The sequence below is a fragment of the Macaca nemestrina genome, chromosome 1 (assembly GCF_043159975.1).
Source record: "Macaca nemestrina isolate mMacNem1 chromosome 1, mMacNem.hap1, whole genome shotgun sequence".
In the NCBI taxonomy this organism is placed as follows: domain Eukaryota; kingdom Metazoa; phylum Chordata; class Mammalia; order Primates; family Cercopithecidae; genus Macaca; species Macaca nemestrina.
Genome location: NC_092125.1, coordinates 215669692 through 215684831, shown reverse-complemented (window position 1 = coordinate 215684831; position 15140 = coordinate 215669692). Strand labels below are relative to the sequence as shown.

The window sequence follows — 15140 nt, the reverse complement described above, 5'->3', positions numbered from 1 at the left end:
AAATGGGTATGTAGAGGCCCAGGACAGGGCAGTAAGCAGGTGCACAGAGACACAGGTGAGGCAGCAGGCAGGGGCACAGGGATGCAGAGACACAGGTGGGGCGGTGGGCAGGGGCACAGAGGCACAGGTGGGGCAGTGGGCAGGGGCACAGGGACACAGGTGGGGCAGTGGGCAGGGGCACAGGGACACAGGTAGGATTGTGGGCAGAGGAGTAGAGATACAGGTGGGGCAGTGGGCAGGGGTATAGAGACACAGGTGGGGTGGTGGGCAGGGGAACAGAGACAAGCCTCAGTCCCTAGGAAGTGGAACAAAAAAGGTAGCTTCAAAGCCAGTTGCTGAAAGCAGGACGTGACCCCAGATTTTCTCCTTTGGAGGCCCTAAAGAGGTCCAGTCTCCCTAAAATCAGGAAAGCTGTTTTTTTCTCACAAACAGAAAGTCCTTTCCTGAAAGGCACAAAGAAAGGCTTTTCACAGTCCAGGGGCTGTAGGAAGACCCCCCTCCTACCCATCCTGTCTGCCTGCCCTGACATTTGCGACATGGCAATAAAATATTCAGATATAAACATGCAAAAGAACCTCATCTCCCCAAATCCCAGGCATCTTATGTTTGCCTGAGACATCAGAACTTTAAAGAAATTCTTTTGATATAAATTACAAACCTGCATTTAAAGCACTTTTCAAAAAGAAAAAGGAAAAGAAGAAAATAAATGGGGGAAAAAAAAAACCCAACGCAGGCTATCATGTGCATAAGAGACTCTTCATTGACGTTACAAACTCTGACAAAAATCCCACATTTCATACCCCCCATCCCCTCCCACCTCCTTCACCCCCCTGCAGCCCCTCCCCCTGCACACTTTCCTTTCGCTCCCCTACCTGTGTCCCAGAGAGCTGCATCCTACTTTTCCCTCTCCTGGCCCCCTATCAATATATTTATCTGATTTATTAAAAATACACCTAATCCCCACAGGCCTCTGGGTACATGTACCAAAATAAAAAGACAGCAAATTAAATTAAATGCCGCCTCGCAAAACTTGAGCTCCCATTAGCAGAGAAAGCGAGGAGATGTTTGCTCTCACCTCCTCCCCACACCTAGCTTCCTCCCACACATGCACCTGTTTTCTGCCTTCCATCTCCAAAATACACACGCACACAGACTCTTTCTTTCCTCGTCCTCTCCCAACTTCTCAATCTCTGGTGCCTTCCATTTTTCCCTCATCCCCATGCCCTCCCCGAGTGGTGCCCTTGGACCCCAGGTGGCCGCCATGGTGTAGGCCAAGGTCCCCATTTCCCACGTGGTTCCACTGACACATCCAACAGCCCCATGAAGCAGGTGTCTTGTTCTTCTCTTGACAAGTGAGGAAACTGAGGCTCAAAAAACCTCACCAGGTGGTAAATGATGCGATTGGGCTAAGCCTCTGCCCCAAGGGCCTGCATGTGTTCCCATTATACCACACTGGCTCATAGTTCTTGGTAGTATTGGAGGGAAAGGAGTGGGGTGTGGGTGACTGTCTAGACTGCTATGCTCTGGAAGAACTGGCATCCTGTGCCCAGTTCATCGGAGAGCCCACTGGGAGGTTGAAGTTAGTAGCACAAATCTTTTTCCACACCCTCCTTGCAATGGCAGGTTTATTTCAAACGAGATGGGGAACCAATCGACGCAGTACCCCTATCAGAGCCACCAGCTGCGAGCTCCGGCCCCCTCCAGGACAGCAGGCCCTTCCGCAGCCTTCTGCACCGTGACCTGGATGACACCAAGATGCAGAAGTCACTGTCCCTCCTGGATGCCGAGAACCGGGGTGGGCGACCCTACACGGAGCGCCCCTCCCATGGCCTGACCCCAGATCCCAACATCCTCCTCCAGCCAACCACAGAGAACATACCAGAGACGGTCGTGAGCCGTGAGTTCCCCCGCTGGGTCCACAGCGCCGAGCCCACCTACTTCTTGCGCCACAGCCGCACCCCGAGCAGCGACGGCACTGTGGAAGTACGCGCCCTGCTCACCTGGACCCTCAACCCACAGATTGACAACGAGGCCCTCTTCAGCTGCGAGGTCAAGCACCCAGCACTGTCGATGCCCATGCAGGCAGAGGTCACGCTGGGTAAGGCTTGGTGGGGGCCCTTCTGTAGAGCCCTTGCAGACCTGGGTGTGGTGAGAGCCTGAGAATAGGGTTCCCGGGCTGTGGACACCTATGGAGAGGGGGAGGAGATGGAGCAAACTGGAAATGGAGCAAACTGGAGCGCAAAGGGTAGAGTTAGGGTTCTTAGCGGGGTTTGCTGAGCTGGATTGGAGAAGATCCTTGGTCATGTGTGGGGAGGTACCCACAGGCCAAGGTAGTTTGCTGGGTTGAGCCAAGAACATGAGAGGTCAGAGGAGTTTGCTAGACAGGGTCGGGGACACAGGAGATCAGGGGAGGTCAGAGGAATTGCTTCAAAGCCAGTTTAATTTGATATAAATTACAAACCATTTAAAGCACTTTTCAATTAGGATTAGGTCAGGAACTTGAGCGGTCTGGGAGGTCTTCTGGAAGGATCAGAAACAAGAGACTGAGGAGATTTGCTGGGTTGCGTCAGGAACACGAGAAGTTGGGGAAGAGCAAGGGAGTTGCTGGGCTGGGTCAGCAACATAAGAGGTCAGGGAGTTTGCACAGCCCGGATAAAAAAGATGGAAAGTCAGAAAAATCTGCTGGATTGGTGTTAAAAACAGGGGAGGTTTTCTAGGTCAAAAATGGAACCAGGAAGTTTGCTGGGTAGATAAAGTATACACAAGAGTCGGGTTTCTTCAGGAAGGGTTGCTGAGTCAAGTCAGAAGCATAGAAGGTCAGTGTGAAGACCAGGGGAGGCCAAGATTTTTCCAGTCAGCCTCAGGAGCACAAGAGATCAGGGGACATTTGTCGGGTCAAGGAGAGGAACCTCGAGGTCACGGCCTGCTCAGGGAAGTTTTCTATATCACAGGTGGGAACAAGGGAGGTGACAGGGAGATTTTCTGGGTTGCACATGAGCCCAGTGAGCTCAGAGGACAGTTGCTGCATAAGGGTTGTGAACCTGGGAGGTTGCAGGCTTGCTGGATCAGGTTTTGGAATTCTGAAAATCATAGGAAGCTTTGGCAGGTTGGGGTCAGGAACACATAGGACATGGAAGGTATCGCTCTGGCTTACACTTTTAAGTACAATGAAAACCCTGTCATCTGTGGGTATGTGGGAGGCAGGCAAAGAGGACACTGGGTGCCCAGAGCTAGCTCAGCCCAAGAGCCCAATCCCTGTCCATGATCTGCTCCTCTCCCCACAGAGCACCAACCCAGGGATCCCCAAAGCACAAAGAACTCACTCCCTTCCCCTTATACTTCTCCTCCCCGCTGACTCAGGGCAGGGAAGGGGGAGATGTGGAATCTTCACTGCTGGAAATAGACAAGACTCTGGTTGTTTGTATGGACTGGGTGGGTGAGGGCAGGGGATGGGCATGATGACCTGTACTTGTCCTTTCACCTATGTCCTTTGAACCTTGATCCGCAGCCCCCAGCAGCTCCTCCCTAAGCCCGAGATGCCTGGGCTTGTACTCCAAAACTCCTGTAGTGTTCAGAGGCTGCCTGGCGCAGTCCACAGCCACTAACCCAGGCCACTCATGACCAAGGACTGAGAGTGGTGACTGACGAGCACTGGGACTGCAGCTTGTGTCAGGTGTTCCAGAGGGCTTCTGTTTTAGCTGGACCACCAGAAAACCCAACATCTCCTCAGTATCGAATACCAAAGAAAAGGATTTCTTGTACAGACAGTATGTACTATGTGCTAGGAACATCTGCAAGGATTCTCATCCAATCCTCATAAGCACAAGTTGGCCATGTAGTCCCATTTTGCAGATGAGCAAAACTGAGGCTCAAGTTGGTAGAGTCCCTTGCCAAGTCGTTAACTTTGTATATAGCAGCGTTGAAATTTCAAGCCAGGTTTATTGGTGCCTTCTTCACTCACTACCATGCCAACCACTGAACTCAACAATTCCAGGACTGGTTGTCTTGGCTGGTTATGGGACTGGTTCCCTGAAGACCCATTACAATGGCCCTTTGATTTTTTTTCTCTCTCTCTCTTTTTTATTTTTATTTATTTATTTATTTTTATTTTTTCGACAGAGTCTAGCTCTGTCGCACCCAGGCTGGAGTGCAGTGGGTGATCTTGGCTCACTGCAACCTCAGCCTCCCAGGTTCAAGTGATTCTCCCGCCTCGGTCTCTCAAGTAGCTGGGATTACAGGTGCCCACCACCACATCCAGATAATTTTTTTTTTTGTATTTTTAATAGAGATGGGGTTTCGCCATATTTGCCAGGCTGGTCTCAAACTCCCAACCTCAGGTAATCCACCTGCCTCGGCCTCCCGAAGTGCTGGGATTACAGGCGCGAGCCACCGCACCCAGCAGCCCTTTGATTTTCACAGGCCACCTGCCCATACAGAAACTAACAATAAAGGCTAACATCTACTGAGCAGCTACTATATGCCATAGACTGTGGCTTCTCTTATATTAACCCAGTGAGGTAGGCACCATTATTATCCCATATCACAGAGGAGGAAGCTGAGGCTCAGGGAGTTTAAGATACCCAAGGTGAGTGGGGGAGAATTCAAAGGCTCCAGAGGCTGCTCTAAGCCTCTCACCCTGCCTCCTCACGGCATCCCTCTGTCACAGGTGCCCACCTCCTGGGTACTCTTTGTTCATCATTCCATAAAGATATCACTGGGGCCAGTTCCATTTTTGACCTAGGCACTGGGCCAGGCACAGTGGCTCACGCCTGTAATCCTAACACTTTGGGAGACTGAGGCGGATGGATCACGAGGTCAGGAGTTCAAGACTAGACTGACTAACATGGTGAAACCCCATCTCTACTAAAAAAAAAAAAAATACAAAAATTAGCCAGGCATGGTGGTGCTTACCTATAATCCCAGCTACTCAGGAGGCTGAGACAGGAGAATCACTTCGTCTCAAAAAAAAAAAAAAAAAAAAAGAAAAGAAAAAACGAAGATATTACAAGCATCACTTAAGGCCAGGTCCTGTGCTAGGTGCTGAGGTCTTCTCAATCCAGGGTCTGCTCCAACCCCTCTCTTGGTCCTCCCACCTTGCCAGCCCTTCACCCCCCTCTCTGGATGCTCCATCCTTCCATGGCCTCTTCCTCCCCCAACAGAGCAGCCTCCACTCTTCACCTGGTTGCTTCTTTTATGAAAGACCCCTCCTGCCCCTCTTGTGGAAGCTCTGGCTTCCAGCGGGGTGGCATCCTTGCCCCACCCCACCAAGAATAAGGACGAGAAAGACGAAAGGCCAGATACAGACTTCAAGTCAGCCGGTGAAAAATGAGCTTGTAGCTGACATCTCCTAGTGATGGGAGGGGGTGTGCCCCTGCTGGCCTGTGTGACCCTTACCAACAGCACCCCAAACCACATTAAAGCACTTGCCTGCTCTGTCCTGGATCCCAGGCCCTCCCTTAAGTGGAGTGGCCTCTGTGGGCACCCCCGCTCGCCATCATCAGAACACGGGAAAGAAGGGCTCACTCATAAACAGTGGGCCTGGACAGGCAGGTCTGTGCACACTGGGGGATTTGGGGCATGGGGGACTCAGCAGGGCCACCAAGATGAAGGGCCCTAATTGGGTGGGTGAGTAAAGAGACACCTGGGCTGACTTCCTAGTCTCCCTTGACTGCTGAGTGAGAACTCAGACTTCTTAATGTCTCTGAGTCTCAGTTTTCTGACCTGATGAAGGGGGAGAATAGTAACTGCACAAATATTTTGAGCACCTGCTCAGAGCCAGGCTCTCTGCAAGATGCTTTCCTCATCAGGTCTCCTTTAAGCCTGCAGTGAACCTGTGAGGCCGCTGAGAAATGCTATAATATTATTCCCATCTGACAGGTGAGGGACTCAGGCTTAGAGTAACCTTTCTTAGGTCAGCCAGTCAAGGTTGTCTGGCCCCAGAACCCACGTTCTTAACCACTGTGCTCTATAGCCCACCTGTCAGGGTTGTGGTGAGGTGTCACTGAGCCAGGGGGTGTGACCAGTAGAGAGTGCCATGAGCCAAAGGGTCATGAGTGTATGCACCTTGCACCATCAGGGCACCCTGCACTCTGGGTGAGACAGTGGGATGGATGAGATGACCTCAGAGCACAAAATCCAATCATTCAACAAGGATTTTGAAGATCAGGCCAACAAGGGTGGGGCGTGTCTCCCTGCAATGAACCTTCACTCCTGCTCTTCCCTCGCAGGGATGCCCTCCCCAGCTCAAATGCCACCCCTCCAGGAAGACTTCTCTGACCCTCCCCCAACCCTTCGAGCTGTTTGTGCCTCTTCTGAGTTCTTGTCTCACCAGATTTGTACCTTTATTGTGATCTAGACCAGAGATGCCTGAGCGTCCTGGCACCCATCTCACTAAATGGCAACCATGTTCTTCCCATTGATCAAACCAGAAACCTTGCAGCCACCCACCTTTTCCAGTCTTTCCTCTATCCCACATGCAAACCGTCATTAAGTCCTGGCAGCTCGACTTCAGAATATATCCCAAATCTGCCACTCCTCACGGTGTCCTCTCCGAATACCCAACCCAAGCAGCATCAGTTCAAGCCTGAGTTATTAGAGTAGCCTTCAAACTACAAGTCGCTCTGCTTCTACTTTTGCACTATCCTATTTCCCACCCTGATTGATCTACTTAAAATATAAATCAGATCATGACACCCACCCAAAACCTTCCTGTGGTAGACAAACAGTTTGATAAAACAGGATAGAGTCCAGAAATAGACCCACATACATAGAGTTCATTGATTTTTGCCAAAGACCCCCAAGGCCATTCAATCAGGAAAGAGAAGTTCTCTTAACAAATGACCCTGAAACAAATGAATAGGCATAAGGAAAAATTGAACCTGGACCCCTACCTCGCACACACACAAAAATTAATTTGAAATGAATCATAGATTTAACCATAAAAGTCAGCATCATGAAGCCTCTAAAACAAAACATAGACTTTGTGATATTGGTGTAGCAAGGATTTCTTAAAGTGGTCACAAAAAAACTAAATAAAAACTAAATGATAAATTGAAAATTGGTAAATTAGATTTAATCAAAAATTAAATCTTCTGCTCTTACAAAGACATGCTTGAGAAAAATGAAAGGCAAACTATAGAATAAGAGAAAATACTCTCAATACGTATATCTGACAGAGCATTTGTAACCAGAATATATAAAGAACTATGACAAATCTATAATGTAAGACAACCCAATTTTTTAAAAAAGAAAATATACAAATGGCTAATAAACATGTAAAAACGTATACTACATTATTAGTTACTAAAGAAATGAAGTTTCTAACCTCAATGAGATACCATTTCACATCCATTAGACTGGCTAAAATTTAAAAAACTGACAATACCAGATGTTGACAAGAATGCAGAACAATCAGAATTCTCATGCTTTGCTGGTTGGAGTATAAAATGGTACTACTACTTTGAAAACCTGGCAGTTTCTTACAAAGATAAAAATATTTCTGCTCTTATGACCCAACAATTTCACTCCTAGGTATTTACCTGAGAGAAATGAAAACATATGTCCACAGAAGCTTTATTCATGACAACAGCAACAATGACAGAACTATAAATAATCTAAATGTCCATAATTAGAAAAATGAATACACAAACTTGTAGTATCTTCATATAACAAAATACTTTTTATAAATACAAATGAATGAACTCATGATACCTGCATTAGCATGGATGGAGCTCAAAAACATGTTGATCAGCCTGGGCATGGTGGTTCACACCTGCAATCTCAGAACTTTGGGAGGCTGAGGCAGGTGGATCACTTCAAGCCAGGAGTTTGAGATGAGCCTGGCCAACATGGTGAAACCTTGGCTCTACTGAAAATACAAAAATTAGCTGGATATGGTAGCTCATGCCTGTAGGCCCAACTACTTGGAGGCTAAGGCAGGAGAATGCCTTGAACCTGGGAGGCAGAGGTTGCAGTGAGCCAAGATCATGCCACTGCACTCCAGCCTAGGCAATAGAGTGAGACTCTATCTAAAAAAAAAAAAAAAAAAACTGTTGATCAAAAGTCAGATGACAGAGTACTCACTGTGTGAGTCCATTTATATGAAATTCAAGAACAAAAAAGAAATCTCCATTGATAGAAACGGGAACAGTGTTGACCTACGAAGAATGGAAATTGACTGGAAGGAGGCCTCTGCTCGAGGCCTCTACTTAAAGGATCCTTCCTTGAACACTCTATCTAAAGCAGCCTCTTCCTCCTGGTTCCTTCAACCCCTTCTCTTGCTTTGTTTTCTTACATAACTCATTTCCACCTGCAAGTATATTCTATATTTGCTTATTGTCTGAATCGCCCACAAGCTAGGAATTGAGATTTGGTTTTAGATGTAATGGCAGTCAGGTGAACTGGCTTAAATAATTCATTCTTCATATATTTCTTAACTCTGATAAAATTTACCTATTGGGAAATTCAGGTCCTTCAGTGCACAATTTAACAAATTTTAATAAATGTGAATGCCGGTGTAACCACCATCCCAGTCAAACTCTGGGCATTCCCGTCACCCACTAGAATTTAAATGGCACATGGGCAGAGTCTTTATCTGCCTAGTTCACAGAGTACAGGGCTCAGAACAACCCCTAACATAGTTCTTAATAAACAACTGTTTAACAATTAATTAATTAATGCTTTTCTAGGTTGTTGAGAAGATTAAGTAAGGCAGTGCATACAAAGTGCTTATAGTGACAGGCAGAGCAAATATTCAGGAAATATAAGCTACTGTTATTATTCATCATGGTGTCCCCAACAGTGATCCTGGATAGTGACCACCACAAATTAGGTGTACGGTAAAGAATTAGATGGATAGAGCAAATGAATAAATGGATGGGTAAGCAAATTGGTAGGTTTATAGGTAGGTGTGTGGATGGATTGGTGGATGTTTGAGTAGATGAATGAATAAAATGAATGCCTGGATGGATGGAAGGATGGATGGATGGATGGATGTTTTGATGGATGGATGGATATTTGGATGGATGTTTGGAGGGATGGATGAATGGATGGATGTTTGGATGGATGGATGGATGGATGTTTGATGGGTGGATGGATGGATGGATGAGTGTTTAGATGGATGAATGTTTGGATGGATGGATGAATGGATGTTTGGATAGATGTTTGGAGGGATGGATGAATAGATGGATGTTTGGATGGATGGATATTTGGATGGATGGATGGATGGATGGATGGATGGATGGATGGATGGATGGATGATTGGGTGAATGGGTGAGTGATTGTCTTAGAAAACACCCAGAATTCCTGAGGGAAAGCTAGAGGAGCTTTTCCTTGAGATTCCATAGTACTATCCTTGCATCAGGATGCTCAGGAGAGGTAAGGAAGGCAACTTATATGTCCAGGATCTTTTTCATTCCCTGAGCAGATAAATATCACTTTACATTTCACACTGCAGTCTTATCTCCCTCCTCCATTGTCATTTTCAGAGTGTTTCCTCAAGCAGGGTGGTAGCCTATTCTCCCCATTTGCGGGTTAGAAAACTGAGGCCCAACAAGTTGAAATGACTCATCCAAGTCATGCAGCCAGAAAGTAGAGGGCTAGGCATCAATCCTGGGTCTCTGGAATCCTACTCTTTCTCTATGTCCAGGGGTTGACAGGCAGAAAAGTCCAGAGACTAAGAGCATTACTTTCGGGCACTCTCAGCCACTGTGGTCAGAAGCAGGCAAGTGGGGCCAGGTTTCGACTGTCTGGAGCTGCTAATGGGCCAGGCTCTGAGTGTCAGGAGCCTGAGGTTGGAAGGAGTGGGGAGGCTGACAGCAGCTGGCTTGGCTTCCGGAAGCAACATCTTAACGCAGCAGTGAAGGAGGGAGTCAGGGACCATCTGCTACAAAGGCACTTGTCTGGTGGCAGCTGCCAGGATAGAGCTTGAAAGCAGCGAGGGAGGACCAGATCCCTCCTCTTCCCACCCTCTGTGCCCCTCAGGATCAGATGCACACAGGAGCCCAGGAGCCGGGGTGCCCTGGGTGCAAGAAGGCACCCATCTCTGCCTCACCTCTGCCCCTGGGCTCTGAGCCTCCCTCTGAAGCTGTATGTGCCATCACGTCTTGTAACTGATACTTCCTATAGTGTGACCTTGGATAAGTCACTGCCCCCCTGGAGGGCCAGTTCTATGACCTGCACAATGGGTTTTGTGGTAACTTGCCTCATAAGTACCAGAATGGTGTGACCATCCTAAAATGGAGTCTAGCGCATGCTTGATACCTGAGAAAGGTTGGTTCCCTCTTCCCTTAGAACCAGCAGGCCCAGGCCCAGGCCTGAAGGAGTAAGGCAGGCCCTTTAGAAAGCAGGGCAGTGAGGAATCTAACCTAGAAGGGAAAGCTGTCTGCCGGGTCCTCCACGGCTCCAGCCTTCTCCAGGACCGGGATGCCCTTCTGCGCCCTCTCCTGGCTGCAGCCAACAATGCCACCCTAGCAGCACTTAGAGCCGCCAAGATTACCCAGGGTCAGACTGCCCTAGACCTGGTTTCTCATCTGCAAATTGACGTCTACAGCACTTGAGAGTTCATTTTAAAACCCAGAAACTTACTTGGGCTCCCTGAGCCTTCATTTCCTTACGGCGACAATCTCAAAGGCTGGAAGGCTAAATGAGATTATGCATATGGCACTTCATAGGTCCTGGCTCTTAGGACACGCTAAACAAATGTTAGCCATCAAACCTGCCACCGCCTGATGTTCCTAATGGCCCCACGTGTTAGGCAAGGGGTATCATTGTTCCCATGGGGCACTTGGGAAAGCGAGGGGGAGCCACTCATCCAAGGGCACACAGAACAGATTAGAACTCAGCTCGCAGGTCTCCCAGGCCAGTGGCCCTTCCACCTGACTGATTGACAGATGCAGCTGCAGAACCAGCCCTTCCCTTCCCAGCGATTCCCCCACCCCGTGGTGCAAGCCCTGCTCTTCCCATGGATCCTTCTCTAGACCCATGTGGCATTTCAGATGTCTTGCTCATGGTTTAATTAATAATCCTTTGATTTCATTCTCAGAGAATGAAGTTGGCAGTGCCTGGGAGACCACCCACATCTGCCAACTGCTCTGATTTCTGTTCTGAGAGCTTTGAGTCAGAAAGAGAGGTTTGGGGACCAGCAAGGAAAGGTGGGGGTGATCCCAGGGCAGCCCCAGGGCCTCAGGACAAACCTTTTCCACCCTTAGAAGATGTTTACACAGAGTAGCACAAAGCATAGAGTACCAAACAAAACCCTCACCCCTTCCTCCGGCCCTGGAAGCTCTATGGGATCTGTCTCCCAACCCCCTTCCCTCCCTGACCTGCCTCTGTCCCATGCCCTGGCTGTTCCCTGTGCCTGGAATATGCCTCACGGGGTTCACAGCTCAGCTTAAATGTCACCTCCTTGGAAGAGGCACCCTGACCACTATCTGAGGATGTCACCCACCAACTCTGAGCCCCCTCCCCTGGGTCTAGTGATCTGCATGGAGCACGGTCACTCTCATCCTGTTTTGCATATGTGCTTGTTTGCTTACGAACTCTCACCCCTACTGAAGTGGGAGCTCCGAGTCAGCAGGCACTGGGTCTTGTTCACCACCATATCCTCTGCTCTGCTCCAAATGGCTGGCTCCCTAATTATTGTTGAGTGAGTGAGTGAATGAATGAATCTGGGGAAAAGAGTGCTGGCGAGAAGGTCAGGAAACATGGGTAACTGGTTCTGTGAGTGACCTTGGATAAGCCTCTACATTATCCATTGAGCTCTGTTTCTCAGCTGAAATGAAGGGAACAGATCCAATGATCCCAAGTGTCTCCTCCATCCCTGATATTCTCAGGCATTGTTCAGAGGATAGCCCTGCCCTTGGGCATCTTGGCTTTCAAGTTCAGTGATATAAAGGGACTGAATAAGAGCTGATACAAGGAAGTGAGGAAGAGAGGCAGTGAGGCTAGGCACAAGGAAGGAGGTCGTCTTCCCACACTGTGTCCATCCCTACCCAGAGGTTCTAGAAAAATCCCACTGGGAAGATTAACCTGTTAGAAACAGCACTGAATCAGGAGGAGACCCGCACCTTGATCTTGGCTCTCATCAAGGTGTGACCTTTTTCAAATCACTTCATGACTCTCTGAGGCCCAGTTAACTCAACTGGACAATGGGGCTGATGACACCAGAAATGCACCTCCCAAGGGGGTAGCATGGGTGGGAGTTGGGAGTACCTCAAGTCTGGCTGCTGGCACAGGCTGCTCCCCATCAGCAGCCTAGTAGCACCTGCCCCAGGTAAGTTTCCCTCCCTGATCCCACCGTCCACTGGGCCTTTCTGATCTTGTCCCTCATGGTACTGGCTTGTACTTCTCGGTTGTTTGTCTTTCTCCCCTACTGGTGTGTGAACCACCCAAGGGCAGGAATTGTGTCCTTTATAGACCCTTGACTCCCCAGGTCCTAGAGAGCATCTGATTCATTGCATGGGCTTAGGGAATATGTCTGAATGAATGCAGGTGTGAATGAATGAATGAATGAGCACACTGAGCTTCTAACAGAAGCAGCTGATCCCAAGGATGTTGATCACTAGACTAGAACTTTCTCTTCCATGTACCCTGTCCCTCCTTTCCTTACTCTCTCTGACCTGGCCTTTCTCTCTTTACAGTTGCCCCGAAAGGACCCAAAATTGTGATGACGCCCAGCAGAGCCCGGGTCGGGGACACAGTGAGGATTCTGGTCCATGGGTTTCAGGTCAGCCTCTCTCTGAGCATCTGGGAGGGTGGTGAGGGGGAGGTAGATGTATCGATCCAGCACCAGCATTCCTGGCGGTCCTCTCTAACACCCTTCCCTTGATCCCCAGCCACATCCAGTGGGTTTCAGTTTCCCAATGTGTAATTGGGAGAATCGGTTCCCATGGGGAATGGCAAAGAGGTACATACATGTTTCACTCCTCCATCTAGAACTCAGAGTGAACCTAGCTCTTCAACGAGACATTCTCTTCAGTCCCAGACTCCCTCTCCTCCTGGAGTTCAGGGCAGCCATTCCCAACCCATCAGATGAGAATGCTGTGCCAGCCCTGGCCGGGCATGCCCATGACCCCTTGCTGCTCTGGCAGAATGGGCCCTCCTGTGACCCAACTCTCCCCTGCTCTGGCCAACAGAACGAAGTCTTCCCGGAGCCCATGTTCACCTGGACGCGGGTTGGGAGCCGCCTCCTGGATGGCAGCGCTGAGTTCGACGGGAAGGAGCTGGTGCTGGAGCGGGTTCCTGCTGAGCTCAACGGCTCTATGTATCGCTGCACTGCCCAGAACCCACTGGGCTCCACCGACACGCACACCCGGCTCATCGTGTTTGGTATGGAGCACTCAGCTGGGGACTGGGAGAACAACCACAGGGACGAGTCCTAGCTGGGAGGTATCCCCAGGAGGAGGAAGCAACAGGGGCCCAAATCCCCTAAATTTGCCCTGGGAGGGGGCCCCACTGGGAGGCAGGGTCGTTCGGTGGTTACAACTATAAATAAGCTTCGGACTCAGAAAGAACCTTAGGCAAACTGCTTAACCTCTCTCACTTCCTCCATCTGCAAAAGGGGGCTGATACTATCCAGCTCCCCTGGAGGTTGTGTGGCTGCACTGAGACACTGCATGTGATACCTCACAGCAGGTGCTGGGTAAAGGGCCACTCCTTCCCTGAGCTCTGAATGCCATCCACTCTTTGGTTCTCTTTCTGTTTCTTTCCAACAGAAAATCCAAATATCCCAAGAGGAACGGAGGACTCCAATGGTAAGTCTCCACCCTCAGGATTTTTTGCTTGAAAGAGAGTGGCTTTTGAGGCACCAGAAAGCTCTGGTTCCCCACACTTCCCATGTGCATACCCTTGCCACTCCCTGACCCCTCAGGCACATCATTGCCCTCTAGTAGGGCAGAGTCAGAGTCCAAAGTGGGCAGAGGTAGGGATTGAGGCAATCAAGGGGGACTCAGCCTGCCAAAGCAGCCAGCTGAGATTTCTGGGGCCAACTGTGCCCCATCTCACCATCCATGGCATGTCTGGCCCTCTTAGCTCAGAGCTCGGTCTCACTGTCCATGGCATCTCTAGCTCTCTTAGCTCAGAGCCCGGCTGCTCTGACCTCAGAAGGGTGTGTCCAACGTCGACCGTGGGGCTGCGTTCTGAGACTCTGAACCACTCCATAGGGTGGTTGGGAGCATCGACGGATGTCTCAGTGCAGGCCCTTTATACTGTCCTCCCTGGGCTGCCCCCACCCCCCAACCTGCTCTAGCCTGAGCACCACCCCAAGGGGCCCAGACACTGCTCCCAGGCCTGCCACACCCCCTCCCTACATGGAGCCAATCTCACAGTTCACAATGGAGGCTCCCACTGTTGGTCCTCACTGCACCATCTTCATGGCTTCTAGGAAGTCTGACCACAGCCCAGCAAGCCTAGGGGTAGGGAAGGGGATCATGGACAGTTAGGTAGCCAGGTGGCAGAGCTGGTCTTCAAACCCAGTTTGTCCTGATGCTGAAATCCAGCATCTTTGCTGGGGACCTGGAGGTTCTACTGTTCTGGAACAGGGTTGGGTCTGCAGGCTCTGACCCTTTTCCTGCCTCCCGGCACAGGTTCCATTGGCCCCACTGGCGCCCGGCTCACCTTGGTGCTCGCCCTGACAGTGATTCTGGAGCTGACGTGAAGGCACCCACCCAGGCCACTCCATTGGGCACTGACATCTCCGCGACCGGTTTTCATTTCTTTTCTAAACTATTTCCAGTCTTGTTCTTAGTCTCTCTTTCCGTCTGTGTCTTGGCTTCTTCAGTCGGTTTAATTAAAACAAACAGAACAATTTTCCCCACCTCGGTTTGTGGCTCTGCATTCTTTATCTGCTCAGTAGCAGCAACCGGGCCCCTCCTCCTGGCATTCAGTACTGGGACAGGCACTGAGAAGGGAAGGGCAAGGGAGATGGAAGGCATGCTCTTCCCAGATGAACAGGGGACATGGGGCTCACTATCTCACTCAAGTCCTAGCATCCAGGTATGGAATGTGGCCAGAGACTTGAGAAATCCAAATTCCTCCGGGCTAAGTGTAATAGTCAGCTGTTGCCACAATAATGCTGCATAACAAACCAACCCAAACCTCAATGGCATGCAACAAGAAGCATTTGTAATTATGTTCATGTTCAG

The 15140-nt window shown here is 49.6% G+C and overlaps 1 protein-coding gene across 4 annotated transcripts in view; it reads left to right on the top strand.

Annotated features, from left to right (window-relative positions):
• Nucleotides 1–14812, top strand: part of LOC105483134 (immunoglobin superfamily member 21) — a 328288-nt gene extending 313476 nt beyond the window's left edge. For 3 of the 4 annotated variants that reach the window (XM_071099451.1, XM_071099450.1, XM_011743804.3), the window contains 5 exons: nt 1624–2098; nt 12639–12724; nt 13134–13326; nt 13713–13751; nt 14583–14812. In XM_071099451.1, coding sequence (XP_070955552.1) covers nt 1624–2098; nt 12639–12724; nt 13134–13326; nt 13713–13751; nt 14583–14653 — 864 coding nt within the window. In that variant the 3' untranslated portion in view covers nt 14654–14812. The remainder of the gene's footprint in view (nt 1–1623; nt 2099–12638; nt 12725–13133; nt 13327–13712; nt 13752–14582) is intronic. The other variant, XM_071099458.1, reaches the window with a different exon arrangement.
• Nucleotides 14813–15140: the final 328 nt, after the last annotated feature.